The following is a 16,425-nucleotide window of genomic DNA, read 5'->3' as shown; positions in this document are numbered from 1 at the left end:
ACAACCCAGGGCTTTGATCTTCCACTTAACAGAGATGGAGTGAGAAGGAGAAACATTAAAAAGTGAGCTAGTTAGAGAGTTTTCTGACCTGGTCAGCCACAGCCCGGGCGAGCTTGTCCATTCTGGATCCAGCCTCTGCAATTTTCTTTGCAGCATTGATCACATCAGATGAATTCTTCAGGGGACCTTTTCCCCTGCAGTAGCACAAAACACAGATTAGTACTCTGGTCCATTTTGAAGAATCAGCTAATAAAGTTTCCATGCATCATCAAGCAATGAAAGCAAATGAGCTCCCTATGTATTAAACACTAATACGCTAACATAAACGGACCTTCATGTTTTTACAAACCTATATGCTGCAGGGCTCGACAATAATGACTGCCCGATGGCCCAGGGCCAGCATGAGAAAGATTCGGGCCAGTTGCTAGAACTGTCACTTGCCTGATCGGGCCGGTGCTGCATTTATAACATTAGTGCAAGCAAACAACAAGCAAGAGAGTGCAAAAATTACACGGAGCGAACGAAGTCTTCTAACCGAGGAGCGAGCGTGAGTATATTTATCTCGCAAAGACATGCAAATGCATAATAAACTGGACGCGCCAAGGCAAAGTGGTGTGCACGACAAGATCGTGCAGACACCGAGCGCACTCTCCTTGCACTGTCCTTGCTCTTTTCCAAGTGTCTTAGCAGCAGCTATTACCAATGTGTAGAAACTAGCAGAAAAAAAAAAAAAAAACACTTAATGAATTTCGTAGTGGGATTTAACGTCTTGTGCAACATTTTAAGTATCCCCGCTCATTCCGTGTTCACAGTGCGCGAAATCCCACATTTTTCGTTTTTACATGTTGGTGAAAATTAGTAATCCACATATTGGAACACAAGAAATCAACAGTTTCTTTCTATAGGACTGAAAATCCATGTCTCTCTGTGCATATGTCTCATCATCATCTCTCTCCGTGCAGCGTAGACTGTTTAACGTGCATGCGCTCTCGTAAAGGGACAGAGTGCTAGTTTTATTCCCACTGTAAAAAAACAAACACATTTTCTCCCATTAATAATAAACTTTGTTAAACCCCAGTTCCCTATCTGTCACTCACTCGACGTTGTGTCGATGTAGTGACACTAGGGGGTCACTCTTGGGAGCCCGAGACACCTCTGGTCTTTGATAAAAGGCCAATGAAAATTGGCGAGTGGTATTTGCATGCCACTCCCCCGGACATACAGGTATAAAAGGAGCTGGTATGCAACCACTCATTCAGATTTTCTCTTCGGAGCCGAACGGTCATGCTCACTGAGCTGAATTCCCACGACTGTTCATTCACCTCTGCTGGATCTGATGGTGCATTTCAGCGGCTTCTCCCTCCTCTGCACTGGTGCACTGCAGAGAATGCCCCTGGGCCCAAAGCACCCGTCCAAGGCCTAGGTTTACGTCGTCTCTGACAGCCAAGGCCTACGGTGCCGCTGGACAAGCCGCCTCCGCCCTGCATGCCATGGCTCTCCTGCAAGTCCGCCAAGGTGCTAAAGGAACTGCACGTGGGTTCCGCCCCGGGATTGATGCAGGAACTGCGCTCAGCGACTGACCTCGCTCTCCGAGTGACGGAGGTCACGGCGCGGTCTCTCGGGCGGACGATGTCCACATTAGTGGTCTGGTCGAGATGGGTGAGGCCGACAGGACACGGTTCCTTGCTGCCCCCATCTCCCAGGCTGGCCTATTCGGCAACACCGTCAAGGACTTTGCCCAGCAGTTCTCGATGTTGGAGCTGCAGATGGAGGCTATCCAGCATATCCTGCCCCGGCGCGGCTCAAGATCCTGCACCCCATCTGCTCATCGCCAAGGGCATCCCCCTGCGGTGACTGCACCAGCTCCGCCGCAGCCTGCCCCTTCTGCCCAGCCCCGGCGTGGAGCCCACCGCAGGAAGCAGACGCCACCCGTCTCGCGGCCGCAAAGAACCTGTGAAAGGCTTCAAAGCGCCCTTGAGACGGGCGATCCAGGGACGACGAAACCCGCTGCTCTGGAGCTGGTAAGCAGACTTCTCCATCACCCGGTCGAAGGCCGGGAGGAGAATCTTTTTGTTACCTTTGCATTTAATTGCGCTGCATGCCCAAGTGGCTGCAATACTCAAGAGTTCAGCAAGAGCGGTTTCCTTGTTCCCTGGGTCACGTATCCGGTGTGCACAGCCATCATCACGACCACCGTCCACCACTCTATTTGGCAGGTTTGGCGCTTCAGCTGCGGTATTAAAAACATAAGCTATGTAAAAAATATTTATCTTCGGACATATTTTTTTAAAACCATGATGGTAAAAACAGCTATTTGTCATTTTTGTGTTGGGACCAGTGAAAATTTTGCCAGGGCCAGTAAAAATCAGAAGCACTGGCCCAAGTGGGCCATTAGAAAAAATCCTTAGCATTGAGCCCTGTGCTGATATTTTTGTTAATGTTAAACACAAAAGTAAAACATTATGAAGCATCTTGACATATGCATTGATAGCAATCGTAAAAAAAAATTAAAAAAAATAAAATAAAAATAAATTGCCCAAAATTCCAGGTTTCCAATACAATAGATTAGAGTTAGCCTGTGTCCAGAATAAAAAAATAAAAAATAAAAAAATAATAATAATAAAAAAAACATTACTAAAGTTACTTCTCACATGTCAACCAATGCCGTTTTAGCAAATGTGCTATTTTTGAATCTGGTCCTGAATGCCGGCTAGACACAGGCTTTGGTGGAGTTGAAGATTATCAGTGAATAACCACTTACATTTTAGTTTGTTTCTCACACAAAGCTTTGGTATGGCTTCAGAAGACTTGGAATACAATTTTTAGAGCTTGACAAACATGGTCCCCATGAATTGTCAATGTATTTTTTTTTTTTTTCACACACACACACACACACACACACACACACACACACATATATATATATATATATATATATATATATATATATATATATATATATAACATCTTACAGGGTTTGAACAACATGAGGGTGAGTAAATAATGACAACATTTTAACAGCTAGAGCAAATATCATTTGACGTTTCCAATATTTATTTATTTTTTATTGACATGTTGATGCAGATATACCTGGTGAAGTCAGTCATCTCCATCATAATCATACACATCTGCTTAGCGAGCACAATGATGTCATTTCCATTGTCGTCCCACTTAGCGACTTCTGCGTCCAGCTTGCTCTTTTCCTGCCTGAAACTCTCCACCTGTTCTGCAATCTTAGCCTTCTCTTCCTGAGGCAGCTGAGCCATTATGGCCTGTGGAGGGTTAAATACGATACATGAGAAAAAGACACAAGAAATTTCAATTCAACTTCTCAAATGTATTCTCACATGGTAACACATTTCATTGAAAACATTGTAAAGAAAGTGCCCTCCATTTATAAAAAAAAAAAAAAAAAAAACACTGAAATACCTGTAAATGGTATTGAAACTTAACAATTAATCATAAGACCTTATGGAACCCCATGACATCTCCTGCTCATAGAGAGAAAATCCATCCACCCACCCCCCCACCATCCCCCCACCCCCTTCCTTGTCGAGGAATAAATTCTTGCTCCATAGCGATTCTGAGCCGGTCCAAAAGACCATTAATCTTTTTGCAAGGTCACAGACACAGTTAAGGCGCAATATTATTTGTGAGATAAATGTATAATTACCTCAGTTCTTACAGCAGTCATTGAATTATGCATTTGTTCAACATTCTGTCAGAGTGGAGGGAACACACCATGGCGGGTGGCTCTGCCACATTTCTGGACACCATTAAAAGTGCAGTCATGGTCGAAGATGGGTTTAAAAGTCAAAGTATGTGCTGTAAAAGTCTATGTTTGTAGTTTGACAAAGGTTCGTTTATGTGGTTTTGTCTGAATAATTTGGCCATTATTGCCAAAAACTGTCAGAACATAAGAGCTCATTAAGGCCCAGCTGCTCATTTAAGATCTGTAGCTTTTTGCTTGTTTATTTAACACACAATTAAACATTAAAAAGAAAAGGAGTCCTCAGAGAAAATGCGATTATAAGATGAAAATGATTCCTTTTCAGATGGCATGCACTCCTGGGCATCTGAAATGGAGGACTGATGCAACATTGTTGTGTACTACAGTATTTTAACTGATATTACAGCACAGTTTTACCACCTGTGTCACTGCATTACATTACAAACTAGATAGCAAAAGTTTGTCAAGACAAACTTTCATGATGTCTTAAACGTTGTCTGAGAGTTTAAAACTTAAATTTTATAATTTTGAAGTTTTATGGATCTACAGATATTACAGAAAGACAAACAGCCAGCTAGCAAGATAGATAGTCAGATAACCCGTCAGACAGAAAGAGAGAGAGAGAGCAACTTAAAGTAGATTAAGTAAGGAATAATTGACTCCAGACCACTGAATTGTTGAAAAATAATGCACACTTGAGGTGGTAATGCGGTCACAACGCGCAGTGGAGTGACCGTTGCACCTCGGGTGTGCATTATTGTTCAACAATTCAATGGTCAGGAGTCAATTATTCCGCTTATAACACGGTTACTACATCTTAAGACATCGTTCAGGGTTTTATCTCAAGATATTTTCTGGTTTTCGTCCCTAAAGCGCTCTTGTGAGTGGAACTACTTTCTTCCACCACGGATTCAGCATACAGCTCAAGCCATCGTTGCTAATTTGAAAACGTCACATTAGAACTAGCAACGGAGGATGCACTGCTTTACTCGAGGACTTACTGGAGTAACAAGTTAGTGCATGTGTGAGTTTGTATTTGAGGGATCGAAAGAGAGAAACTCAGAAAATGAGAGAGATCACTTCTGGGATGACCTTTTTTGTTGCAGCTCTCGTCAGAAGTAACATAGCTTAAAAATCACCATATTCCCGTTATAAACTTAACAACTTTTTTTTCCATCCCCACTGAGATGCAGGAGTGTGTTGACATGACGACTCTGTTTTTCTCTCATGAGTATGTTTGGTCCTTAAGCGTGTGTGTTACGCGTATAATGTCTGTGTGTCCACGAGTGTGTGTGTGTGTGTGTGTGTGTGTGTGAGAGAGAGAGGAAGAGCACAAGGTTTTTTTTTACACAGATATTTCAGATAATATAGAAACTGTTGTATTGATCAAGTGTATCTAGCTCTGATACAGCTCAAGCCTCCATTGCTCATTTGAAAATGTCACGTTAGAACTAGCAACGGAGGATGTGTGTGTGTGCGAGCATATGTGTGTGCGTGCACGAGTGTATGTGTGCTTTTGTGTGTGTGTGTGTGTGTGCGTGTGAGTGTGTGCGAGCGTGTGAGCGTAAGTGTATGTGTGCACGCACGCGTATGTGAGCGTGTATGTGTGCGCGAGTGTGTGTGTGTGAGTGTGTGTGTGTGAGAGAGAGCGTGTGTGTGTGTGTGTGTGTGAGAGTGAATGTGTGTGTGTGAGCATATGTGTGTGTGTGAGTGCGGGGGAGACAAGGGAGTGCGAGGGCTCTTTTGAACTGAAACTGAATAAATGTAGGATATTTTAGACATTGTTTTGACGTTCTTAAATGATTTACTTTAACCAATGACTTTTAATTGGTTATTTTGTTGTGGTAGCCTGTAGGGCTCTTTGAAATAACTTAAATAATTTGGTGAAGAGATATGGAACTGTAATGCGGTCAAGACCTGGAACTACTTCATAGCCATGCATTTCCTTGAAACATAATTGCACACCTTAGAACGTCCATGAACCAATCAGAATCAAGCATTCAACAGACCCGTGGTATAAAGTAGATTAATGGCCTTTTGTGGGTTTAATTAGAATTTTTGACAGTTGGAGTTTGAATGAAGCCAATTTAAACATTCCATTAATGTAAGTCATTAGCTGCATTCCAATTTGCAGGGTACTTACGCAGTGTTCACTGCTCCCTACTTACTGATCACAGGATATCAGTTGAACTTCACTTTACTTGACAAAATTAATTCATTTGGAACATGCTTTAATGTCATTAAACACAGAAAATGCTTGAGCCAAGCAGATTTCGGGTTTCAACTAAGATGATACAATATAACAATGTAAATGCATATGAATGTAATATTAGGGTGACCATACATCCTCTTTTTCCAGGACATGTCCTCTTTTTCGGACCTTAAAAAAGCATCCGGCCGGGATTTCTAAATTTGTGAAAATGTCCGGGATTCGGCTTTAGATGCATTATGATGTGCATCTGGTCTAATACTTTATTGTGTGCGCGCGCATATTACCATTGCTTTAATCCGTCTTTGTAAGTCCCGCCTTATAAGAGGCTTGCAGCAACTATTGGCCAAATTCCTGCCTGTCAATCTCTCTGTTGTCTTCGGCATCAAACAGTTGCTTGACAGTAGCAGCAAATGACAGCTGAGTGGAAACAATGCCCAAACAAAAGTGCAAATTTACAGAAGATTTGCACAAAAAATTCCCATGCTTTCATCCAGGTCGAGATCCGTGGGAAGTAGAATGTATGACATGTAAAGCTGGCACTTATGTGTCAGTTGCTAATAAAGGTGCATGCGATTTAGAAGCACACATTAGCTCTGTGAAGCATAAAGGGTCAGCAAAAGGTGAAAGTTCATCAGGTAAATTAACGGACTACAACCTTTTTGCAACAAGGTAAAATTTTTATCGCATTGCTTCATTTTCCATGGCCATTCAAAATAATAGTAATAGTAAATGAAGGTATACTCATGGCATCAAATATTTTATTTTAGTACATGGACATTCAAAAGAATGTTGGACATTTGTATTTATTTATATATATTTATGTTATGCTAATAGAGTGTCTTTTTCACTGTATTAAAGTTTGCATTCATAGTAACACTGTTCTGAACCCTATTATTCCACCCCACCCCAATCCCCCCCTCCCAGCAAAAAAAAATGTGTCATCTTTTTGGAAAACCAGAATATGGTCACCCTATTTAATATTATATTTACTGTATACACACATTTATATTATACATCCAGGTGTATACTTACTAAAATGTATTGTTATATATTTAAATTAATATATTAATATATTTCTCCAGACTTGTAACCCCTAAATTACAAGACTGATACTGTTTAATATACAATTAAATGTAATTTGGTTATTTTATATTATGTGTGTCTTCTTAACCATTATATGACCTATTTGAATGAAAATGGAAGTAACGGTCGCATCTTATGCCCTTTACATTCATGCACAATTGCATAGAAAGCACACCTGAGGTAAATTAAGCTAAATAAAAATGGCAGCATCTCAAACTCCTTTTGTTTATTTTATTTTAGTGTTTATTTTAGCCACACTACATCACTACTTTGATGGTTTGCAATGGCTGGTGGGAAATTTTACCTCTCCACTTCCTGTGAAGTGATGTATCAATGCACAAATGGAATGAAACTAATGGCTTTGTTAACACTGCAGAGAAAATCTTTTTTCTTTCTTTGTTTCTTTTTTCTTTTTTTCTCAAATCTGATTTTTTAGACTGACTGTTCAAACTGTAAGATACAGTATATGTGACCAGATCTAATTTTTTTGTATTTTTATTTTTATTTTTTTTCTGTTCAGACTGCAGTCGCTTTTGCTAATACAGCCACATTCGTTTTCAAAGTAACAATGCAGACTTACGTGGTTCAGCAATAGATGTTTTGCCACTGATTACGTTTTTCATGAGGGCAGTATCCAAATATGAACACATTCGTCACAGACAACCACTTAAAAACAGGAGAGGTGGCATATGCAGCAATGTTAAGAATGTGTACTTGCATTGTTATGAATTGTGATCTGACATATTTAGGAATGCAACAGAAATAAATAAATAAATAAATAAATACAATTGTTACAAAAATTGCATGAAATATGTTTTGAGCCAAAATTGTTAAAATACTTTTTGGGGTCACTGTATAAGAGCTGTTGGCGTAAAAGGACTCCAATTCGAGTAAAGTTTGGCATGTTCTGATATAATTTACTCTCTCTGTCCCTCAACTATTCTATAAATAAAGACTAAAAAGTCCATAAACAAAGTTTAAAAACAGGGGGAGAGATTATTTCTCCCTGTTGCCTTTCTCAGGATTCACTTATCCCAAATCTCTCTGGCTTCTAACCGATAACAAGAGAGGGTGCAGGCAGCTTAATGCTCCACCGAATCCTTCCCAATACACACCGGTGCCAATTCATTCAACACACTTATATTGTGTGTGGAAGTGTGTGTGTATGTGTGTGCGACCCTGGATGAGAAATTCCTTCCTTTCCAAACAAACTTGATAAAAGCCTTTTACATTTCTCTCATTTGAAATAAAGTGGCCCAGATACAGGAATTAAATTTTATGGCTAACCTATCTGCGCTGTTATCCTATCTTGAAGCTAACAGATAGAGCTGTGTGTTTGTGTGTGTGTGTGTGTTGGGGGTGGGGGGTTACGAGGACATTTTTTAGGTTACAAACTGGTAATTACAAGGGTATTATGCTATAAATGTGGTTTATGAGGACCCCATAATTCAAATCGCTTAAAAAACATAATAAACTATGTTTTCTTTTTTTTCTTTTTTTTATATGTAAAAATGCAGAAAGTTTTTTTGTGAGGGTTAGGTTTAGGGGATTGAATCTATAGTGCGTACAGTATAAAAATAATTATGTCTATAGAGAGTCCTCATAAGGATAGCCACACCAAAGTGTGTGTGTTTGTGTGTGTGTGTGTGTGTGTGTGTGTGTGTGTGTGTGGGGGCAGGTTTAAGTTGTTTACAAGGACTTCTTTTTTAAGTAACAAACTGGTAATTACAGGGGTATTATGCTATAAATGTGGTTTATGAGGACATTTCTAGTGTCCGCATAATTTATATCGCTTAAAAAAAACAACAACAAAAAAAAAACATACTAAATTATGTTTTATTGAAAATGTAAAAATGCAGAAAGTTTTTTGTGAGGGTTAGGGTTAGGGGATAGAATCTATAGTTTGTACAGTATAAAAATCATTATGTCTATGGAGAGTCCTCATAATGATAGCTGCACCAACATATGTGTGTGTGGGTGTACGTGTGTGTGTGTGTGTGTGTGTGTGTGTGTGTGTGTGTGTGTGTGTTTGAAAGAGTGAGTCAGTAAACCAATGTATATTTTTTTTAATCTTTTATGAGAACTCAAAATCCATTAAACTTAGTCACAGACTATATCAATATGACAAAAGTGGCAGCATATTTAATGTGCATTCACTTGATGTAACATTCAGTACCTACGCACAGGATTGTACTTGAACTTTGTTTATTGGTGAGCTGAATGCTTTTCTATGGCCAATTTCTTCATTTTCTATGGCCAATTCATTTTATTGCTGTTCTCAAAGAATGACCCCATCTTCTCCTTTCTGTGTGAGTACTTCTTTATGTGCTGTCTTCTATTTCTAAACAAAGGATAATTTCCTCTCTCTCATGTCAGATAATTTCTTCCCAAGACTAATTGGTATCAAACTGGGCTGTGGTGTGTGTCTGGGAATACCGGCAGTACTCCACACATACTGATATCCTTCTAATGTCTCGTAAGCAGCCCACTGTGCACTATTCACACATACACTAATGTGGGTTAAGCCGTGAACCCTGGTGAGCCCTGCCGTCAAATGCTGGCTGACTAACACGCACTGTATGTGAGGGGGTAACATTGTAAAGAGTCTCATTTGCAGTTATACATTCACATGCAGAGTGTGTTTATGAAACTGGGACAACAATTAGTCATATATGCTGGATTTAACTCTGGTGGAAATGTATACATCTGTATGTCTGGCATGAAATGTCCTCTCCTGCTATGTTAAGTATTGAAGGACATTTAGATGCCATGTGACATAGAACTGATGCATCGCAAAGCCTAAACGGCACAGTAAATATATAAAATTACTAAATACATTTATTTCTAAATAAAATTATAAATACTTTTAAAAATTACTAAATAATTTGTTATTTATTATTACTAAATAATTATTATTACTAAAATTAGTAATCACAAAATAATAAAATTTATTAATATGAATTAATAATTATTAATTATTATTAGAACTAAATAAATAATTTCTAAATAGTAAATTATTATTACTAAATAAATAATGTACTCAATAAATGTATAAATTAAATCGGTTCCAAAACCTAGTGAGTTGCCTTGCTGCCTACAGTCCCTTCTAAGGGGCCGTTCAGATCAAACACCTTCTGGTGTAAGGCAGCATCCTAACTGAAATGCAACCTCATAAGTAACAGATTTGAAAGGACACCCTTCATAGACAGCAACTTTGTGTTTCCACAGGAGAAAATAGAGAGCAGTGGATTACGGCAGTCATAAGAGAAAAAGACAGCAACTGTATTTGAAAAGTGATCATTTTTTTAGTCAAACTAATCAATTAATATTAAAATTAACATTTGCTCTAATAACATTTGGAAATTAATAAATGTAATTATTAAATGCATTAAATACATTTAATTAAATAAATAGTATTTAATATACTTAATAAACAGTAATATTGATACATTTAAAAATGGCCATAATATAAAATACAACCACATAAAATAAAAACAGAAAAGATCAGATTCCATAAAAAATAAATAAAATAAAAATCATATATACTTCACAATTTTCAGTCCTCCTGCTGTGCCCAGGTGTAGCCTTCTTTCCTAAAGATCAAATTTTTATGACAAACTGTCCTTGGGCTGACGGTTTGTGCTTGTCACATAATATTTATTATGGATAATATGTGAATAGATACGCAGGGCTTTCTCCCCTTACATGTGTTCCTGTTCATTGTATTTTCTGACTTTTTTGCCATTGACACTCAAGTGTCAACTTTACATGTCACATATAGAGGTTGCGATACAAATATCTGATGGACTGAGTTGAACAATTTGTATCATGGTCTATTTGTATCCATCATATTTGTTTGTTATTTGATTTACAAATATTGTCAAAATTTTCAGTTAAAAATGACTGTGTAGTAAGCGTGAGTCTGATAAATGATTGTATTTAATAATTTGCAGAGCTGGGGAACCTACATTTAAAAGTGTACTTACGTTATTAATGTTTCTGGCATAGAAAGGCAGAGCAAGTTTGAACGATCTCTTTCCCGCGCACACACAGAGCACGCGCAAGCGAGAGAGAAAAGTATATCGAAAGAGTGTGCGCCCTGCCGCTCTAAGCCAGAATAATCACATAAGGACACGTTCATGTACATGTGAAAACTGATGCACGGTATCAAATACACAGATTATATGATAGTCCTGACTGTGGAGAGCACATCAATAGATAGACAAAGTCAAACCTCGGACATTTAGAGGCCATCTTGAAATCCCTGCCGGTTAGCAACCTGCCATCTTTTGGAACAGCTTTTGTGTTCGGAGTGCACCTATGATGCCTTACGATGCTGCTTACGTAGGCAGCTTACTAGGTTTTGGAACAGAGCCATACTCTCACAACTACAGTCTAAGCAGAGAGCGTTTATGGAACTGGCACCAAAATGATGTCTATATTTGGAACATTTGATTCTGGTTGAAAGGTACACATCTGCATGCCTGGTATAAAACATTATCTCCTGCTATGTAAAAAAATGAAGAAAAAGAATTGCTAGATGCCACAGGAGTGATGTAAAGCATAAATGGCATAAAATATAGGCTATATACAGTATATTAGAGCTGTCAGAATTAACGGGTTAACACATGCGATTAATTATAAAGTTTAACGTTTAAATTTTTCTTAATCGCGATTAACACATTTACCATTACTACAACATAAACACTGGTGTGATGGGCAGAACGTTTGTAATGTGTCTGCCACATTACACTGACGCACACGCCACAGTGCCAGGGTCCTTCTACCAATGTGAGCCTACAGGCTTAGCATAAAATAGCATAACGCGGTGGTCCCGTAGACATTCTATGGGCGGAACTAGCTCTTAACATGGTAGTTGACTGTTATGCTCTATCCTATGATAAAGCCGCGGAGGTTGTTATCTCAATAAATAAAATAATCTCTGACAGCGCTTACTTGTCAGTGATAAAATAATGGAAAAAGGATGTCTTAACACAATTTGATGTACAAAACAAGCCCAGATGGGACTTGTGATAGAAATTAAGTATTTTGCAGCCTATGTAAGGCACGTTTTAATAGCCACAGAAGCACACCAAATCTTAACTATCACCAAAACGCAGAATGAGACTTTTTGTTTGTAAGCTTTTCATGGTGAATTCAAAGCGGCACACGATGCTGGCGTTGACGCCCTGACGCAAATCATGAACCCAGCTTCACGATTGCTGTAACAAAGCAGATAGCCTCAGTATACCGACAAACACATTTTGTGGATGATGAGAGTTTAAGAGATTTAATGCACATTGCAATGAATATGCAACCTATGTGGGGACTAGTTTTTTCAATTAGTCAAACTCCCACTTAGACTTTCGGAAACGTTTAATGTTACTTGAATTGGTAATATTTTAGTGCATTGTCTTTATATTGTTGAAGGCTTTGTATTGCTACATATTGTTTTTTGTTTTTTTGGTTGTACACACCGGTGCCAATTCATTGTTTATGGACTTTTTAGTCTTTAAGATGTAATTAAATACATTTTGACAAGAAAAGATGTATATATAGTGTCAAATTTCAGCACTTTTAAAATCTGCGATTAATCACGATTAACCCTTTCCAGCCGGAGCGTTCAAATTTGGGAACAATTATTCCCATGGTTCCTGTCTCAATATCTTCGCCGTCCAATCACTGATTTTATTTCTGAAAACTTCCAGATACTCATGACAATATAAGCTAAAAGCACATATGATTGGTTTAAGGGGTTACTGGGCGTGAATAATAAATGTATCGTCATCCGTGTCATCCTCCATTTACCTGGGTGGAGCCAGAGAGGATATCCCGGGAGATTACCTCCAGTGTTGGACTTACTGCTTCAAATTGAAAACTGAGGCGATCTTTCGAGGTAAGACAAGTTATTTAACATGTGTTGTCAATATTGTCTATTGAAAGTCAAAACATTTTAGTTACGAAGCATTTATTTGTAGAAGTAACGCTAGTTACTTCTGGAAAAAAATGAAATGACCATCGGCGTTCATCGGACAGGCAGCTAGCCTCTATTTTTAAGCAAATCTCTGTGAAACTTGCTAAATAAACATTAGCTTGCAATACTATGTACATTTTTAGCTAAATATCAATAACCTTTTTGGCCAATTTTGTCGCTTGTGGAAGATAGTCAAACCTTTTTAGTTACAAAGCATTTATTTGTAGTAGCGCTAGATAGTTTTTTTCTGAAAAAAAAAAAAAAAAAAAACATGACCGTCATCGGCGAGCCTCTTCTTTTTAAATAAAAGTTTTTTTTTGGCAGTTTCTGTGAAACTTGCTAAATAAACATTAACTAGCAATACTATGTACGTTTTTAACTAAATATCAATAACTTTTTTTGCCAATTTTGTCGCTTGTGAAAAATCTGCCTGAAGTAATGTGAGGCAAAGAGCAGACGCTGTTCAGACTTTTTTTTTTTTTTTTTTTTTTTGATGCTGTCAGACCTGCCTGGAAACTGGCCTGCTAGTTAGAGAAGTTATCTAGCTTGTTGATTTTCTGTAATAAAAAATAAATAAAATAAAATGGTAGATATCTTTCAATAATTTAGCAGATAGCCTTACCCATCCATCACACAGACATGATTTTAGGTTGTGTGTAGCTTCCTGTTCACAGGTGTGAGAGGGCTGTCTGCAGTTGGACATTCTGCTTAGTCTGCAAGCCTTTGGTGACTATTCAGTATATGGATTTGTGAAGAACACACTGCTGGCTACCAATTGTGTACTTTTTTTCTGTTGTAGAGATGGATAGAGACTATGTCTCCCTGCTTTTGAGGGCATGAGCACACAGGAGGAAGATCTGCTGGACCAGGAACTACTGCAAGAATACCCGGACCACGAGGAGATGGAGGATGAGATGGAACCTGATCCCCAGCCAAGACCATAAACTGGGTATATATGAATGTGTATGTATTGTTTGTTTCTATTTCTCATATGACTGATACTCACAGTAACACTAACACTGTTACTCTTATTATTTTGGGTATGGCTAGCCATTCTCGCACAGGTCCCAAGTCAGCTAGAAAGCATAAACGCTTCCCTGACTCTGTTTCTTATCCCTCGTACTCTGACATCGATTCACAGGCACCAAAACCTCCCCCATTTAAGCCTAGCCGTCCATTCGGTATTGGCGTGCGTCAGGTTGTGTGGTCAACCTCCAATATGATGTTGCAAGAAATTGACTTTTTCATGCTGTTTTCTACTCAGGCTGTAGTTGCTGAGATATGCAGCTTTACAAACCGTCAGGCGTGGGAGCTCGTCCAAAACTGTCTGTCATATTCCAGCTACCAAGGAGCTTGGATGGAGGTGACCCCCAATGAATTTTACAAATTTCTTGGGTTGCTTATTTACATGGGGTTTTCAATTCTTCCTGATTCCCATCTTCATTGGGGAACCAAGTCACTTCAGGGCTCGTAGGCGAGGGGATTTATGTCGCGTGACCGCTACAAGGCTCTTTTAGCAGCTCTACATGTTGTAGACCCTACCACAGAGGATAATCAGGATCGCATTAGGAAGTTGCGTTATCTTATGGACCACCTCAAACAAAAATGCCAGCAGCTCTTTCAGCCAAACCAAAATCTCGAAATAGATGAACGTATGGTCAAGTCTAAAGCTCGGTCAGGATTTAAACAATACATGAAGGGCAAGCCTACTTGGTGGGGTTTTAAATTATGGGTAATTGCAACATCAGACTCAGGGTATACTCTTGACTTTAATGTTTACACAGGTAGTCATGATGGGCGTGTCACTGACTTGGTTACCAAAGTAGTTGAATCCTTACTGCAGCCATTCAAAGACCAGGGCCACAATGTTTGGTTTGACGACTTTTACACATCCCCAGCTCTTATGGTTAAGTTGTTAGAAATGGGAACTAATGCCTGTGGGACATGCAGGGTTTCCTGCAGAATTTAAAGACATCAAAAGATGGGAACGCAAGACAGCTCGTGGGGATATGAGGTGGTGTAGGATTGAGGGGAATATACTTGTAATTCAGTGGAAGGACACGCGTGCAGTTACATGCCTCTCCAATTTCCACAATGCGAATGGCTCAACTGAAATTACTAGGTTTGTAAAAAATTATGGCGACTGGACAAAAGAAGAAGCCCTCCAGCCCACTGTCATCAGCGATTATAACAAAAACATGGGCGGTGTTGATAGGTCAGAACAAATGATAAAATCTTACGACGTCCACAAAAAACTCAGAAGTGGTAGAAGACTCTTTTTTTTTTTTCCACTTCATAGACATTGCCGTTATCAATAGTTTCATATTGTTTAAGGAATGGCAACACATTCATGCGGCACCCGGGGATGAGCGTAGACCGGTGAACTATACCCAGATAGATTTCAGAGAAAACCTGGCTCGTCAGCTGGGAGTTATTGATATTCACGCAAGTTTCCCTTTGCACACACTAAAGCCTGTAGTCTCTCCTTCATCATCATCACTCCACACAGCCCATGTCCCTAAATTTGAAGAGTCCTCTAAGAGATGTTGGCTATGCTATCAGAAAAGTAGGACTGAAAATAAAACTAAAGTATCTTGTTGCGCGCCAGAATGTAATGGCAAAAAAGTTAGCTTGGTTTGCGATAGGAACTGTTTTCAGTCTTGGCACAGCTGAGTGTGACCAGTTTCGCGAAGAAGCCTTGGTTGGGCTATGTTTACTGGTGTTGTCATCCTCCCCCTCCCCTCTTTTCTCCCTCTCTTCTCTCCACAGGTATTGCAGTTGTTGAGTATTTATGAATTTATATATATATATATATATATATATATATATATATATACTGTTCCTGCACTCTTTATTAAAAATGTATTTACTGTAGATAGTTCAAAAGTTTGATTTTGTATGTTTTGCTGTATAATTTGTGTGTAATTCTAATGTTCAAATTAAAGTGTGTGTTATATTGAACACATAAAATGTATATTTCAGTGTTTGTGTCCTTCAATTTCAGATGCAATCTCAATTTATTATTACAGGTGCTCAAAAGGAGTATTTGAGGTGTGGTAATGTGAAATGTATCTTAATATTCTAAATGTTTGTTTTTTCCGTTTCCCACTAATCACTAGAATGGTCATAACTTTTAAACAATAGATTATATTTCTAATCTGTCTGCTATTCTACATTGCCCACAAAATTATGTATATTTAATACACTCTTAAGTTTCCCTCTAGCTTGTAATTAAAATGGTTGAAAATGCAGTTTTCTGATGAAGTATGGTAGCTGGAGAAGATGTTTATAAAAACTGCTGTGTGAAATCTTATTGATAAAGGATGATTAGCCTTAAATAATCATACATATATTTATATAATTTGAAAGCCCTAGTTCTTCTCTTCAATATGGTATATACAGTTCAGGTGTGTGATGTTATATGAA

At 38.6% G+C, this 16,425-nt stretch overlaps 1 protein-coding gene across 2 annotated transcripts in view; it reads right to left on the bottom strand.

Annotated features, from left to right (window-relative positions):
* LOC127444421 (catenin alpha-2-like) overlaps positions 1-16,425 on the bottom strand; it is a 786,240-nt gene that overhangs the window by 23,367 nt on the left and 746,448 nt on the right. For both annotated transcript variants that reach the window (XM_051703784.1, XM_051703785.1), the window contains exons 15-16: positions 3,091-3,272; positions 89-194 (exon numbers count right to left, since the gene is read on the bottom strand). In XM_051703784.1, the coding sequence (XP_051559744.1) occupies positions 89-194; positions 3,091-3,272 (288 nt within the window). The remainder of the gene's footprint in view (positions 1-88; positions 195-3,090; positions 3,273-16,425) is intronic.

This window comes from Myxocyprinus asiaticus, chromosome 7, assembly GCF_019703515.2.
Source record: "Myxocyprinus asiaticus isolate MX2 ecotype Aquarium Trade chromosome 7, UBuf_Myxa_2, whole genome shotgun sequence".
Classification (NCBI taxonomy): domain Eukaryota; kingdom Metazoa; phylum Chordata; class Actinopteri; order Cypriniformes; family Catostomidae; genus Myxocyprinus; species Myxocyprinus asiaticus.
The sequence above is the reverse complement of the archived record's forward strand: the minus strand, read 5'-3'. Positions and strand labels throughout refer to the sequence as shown.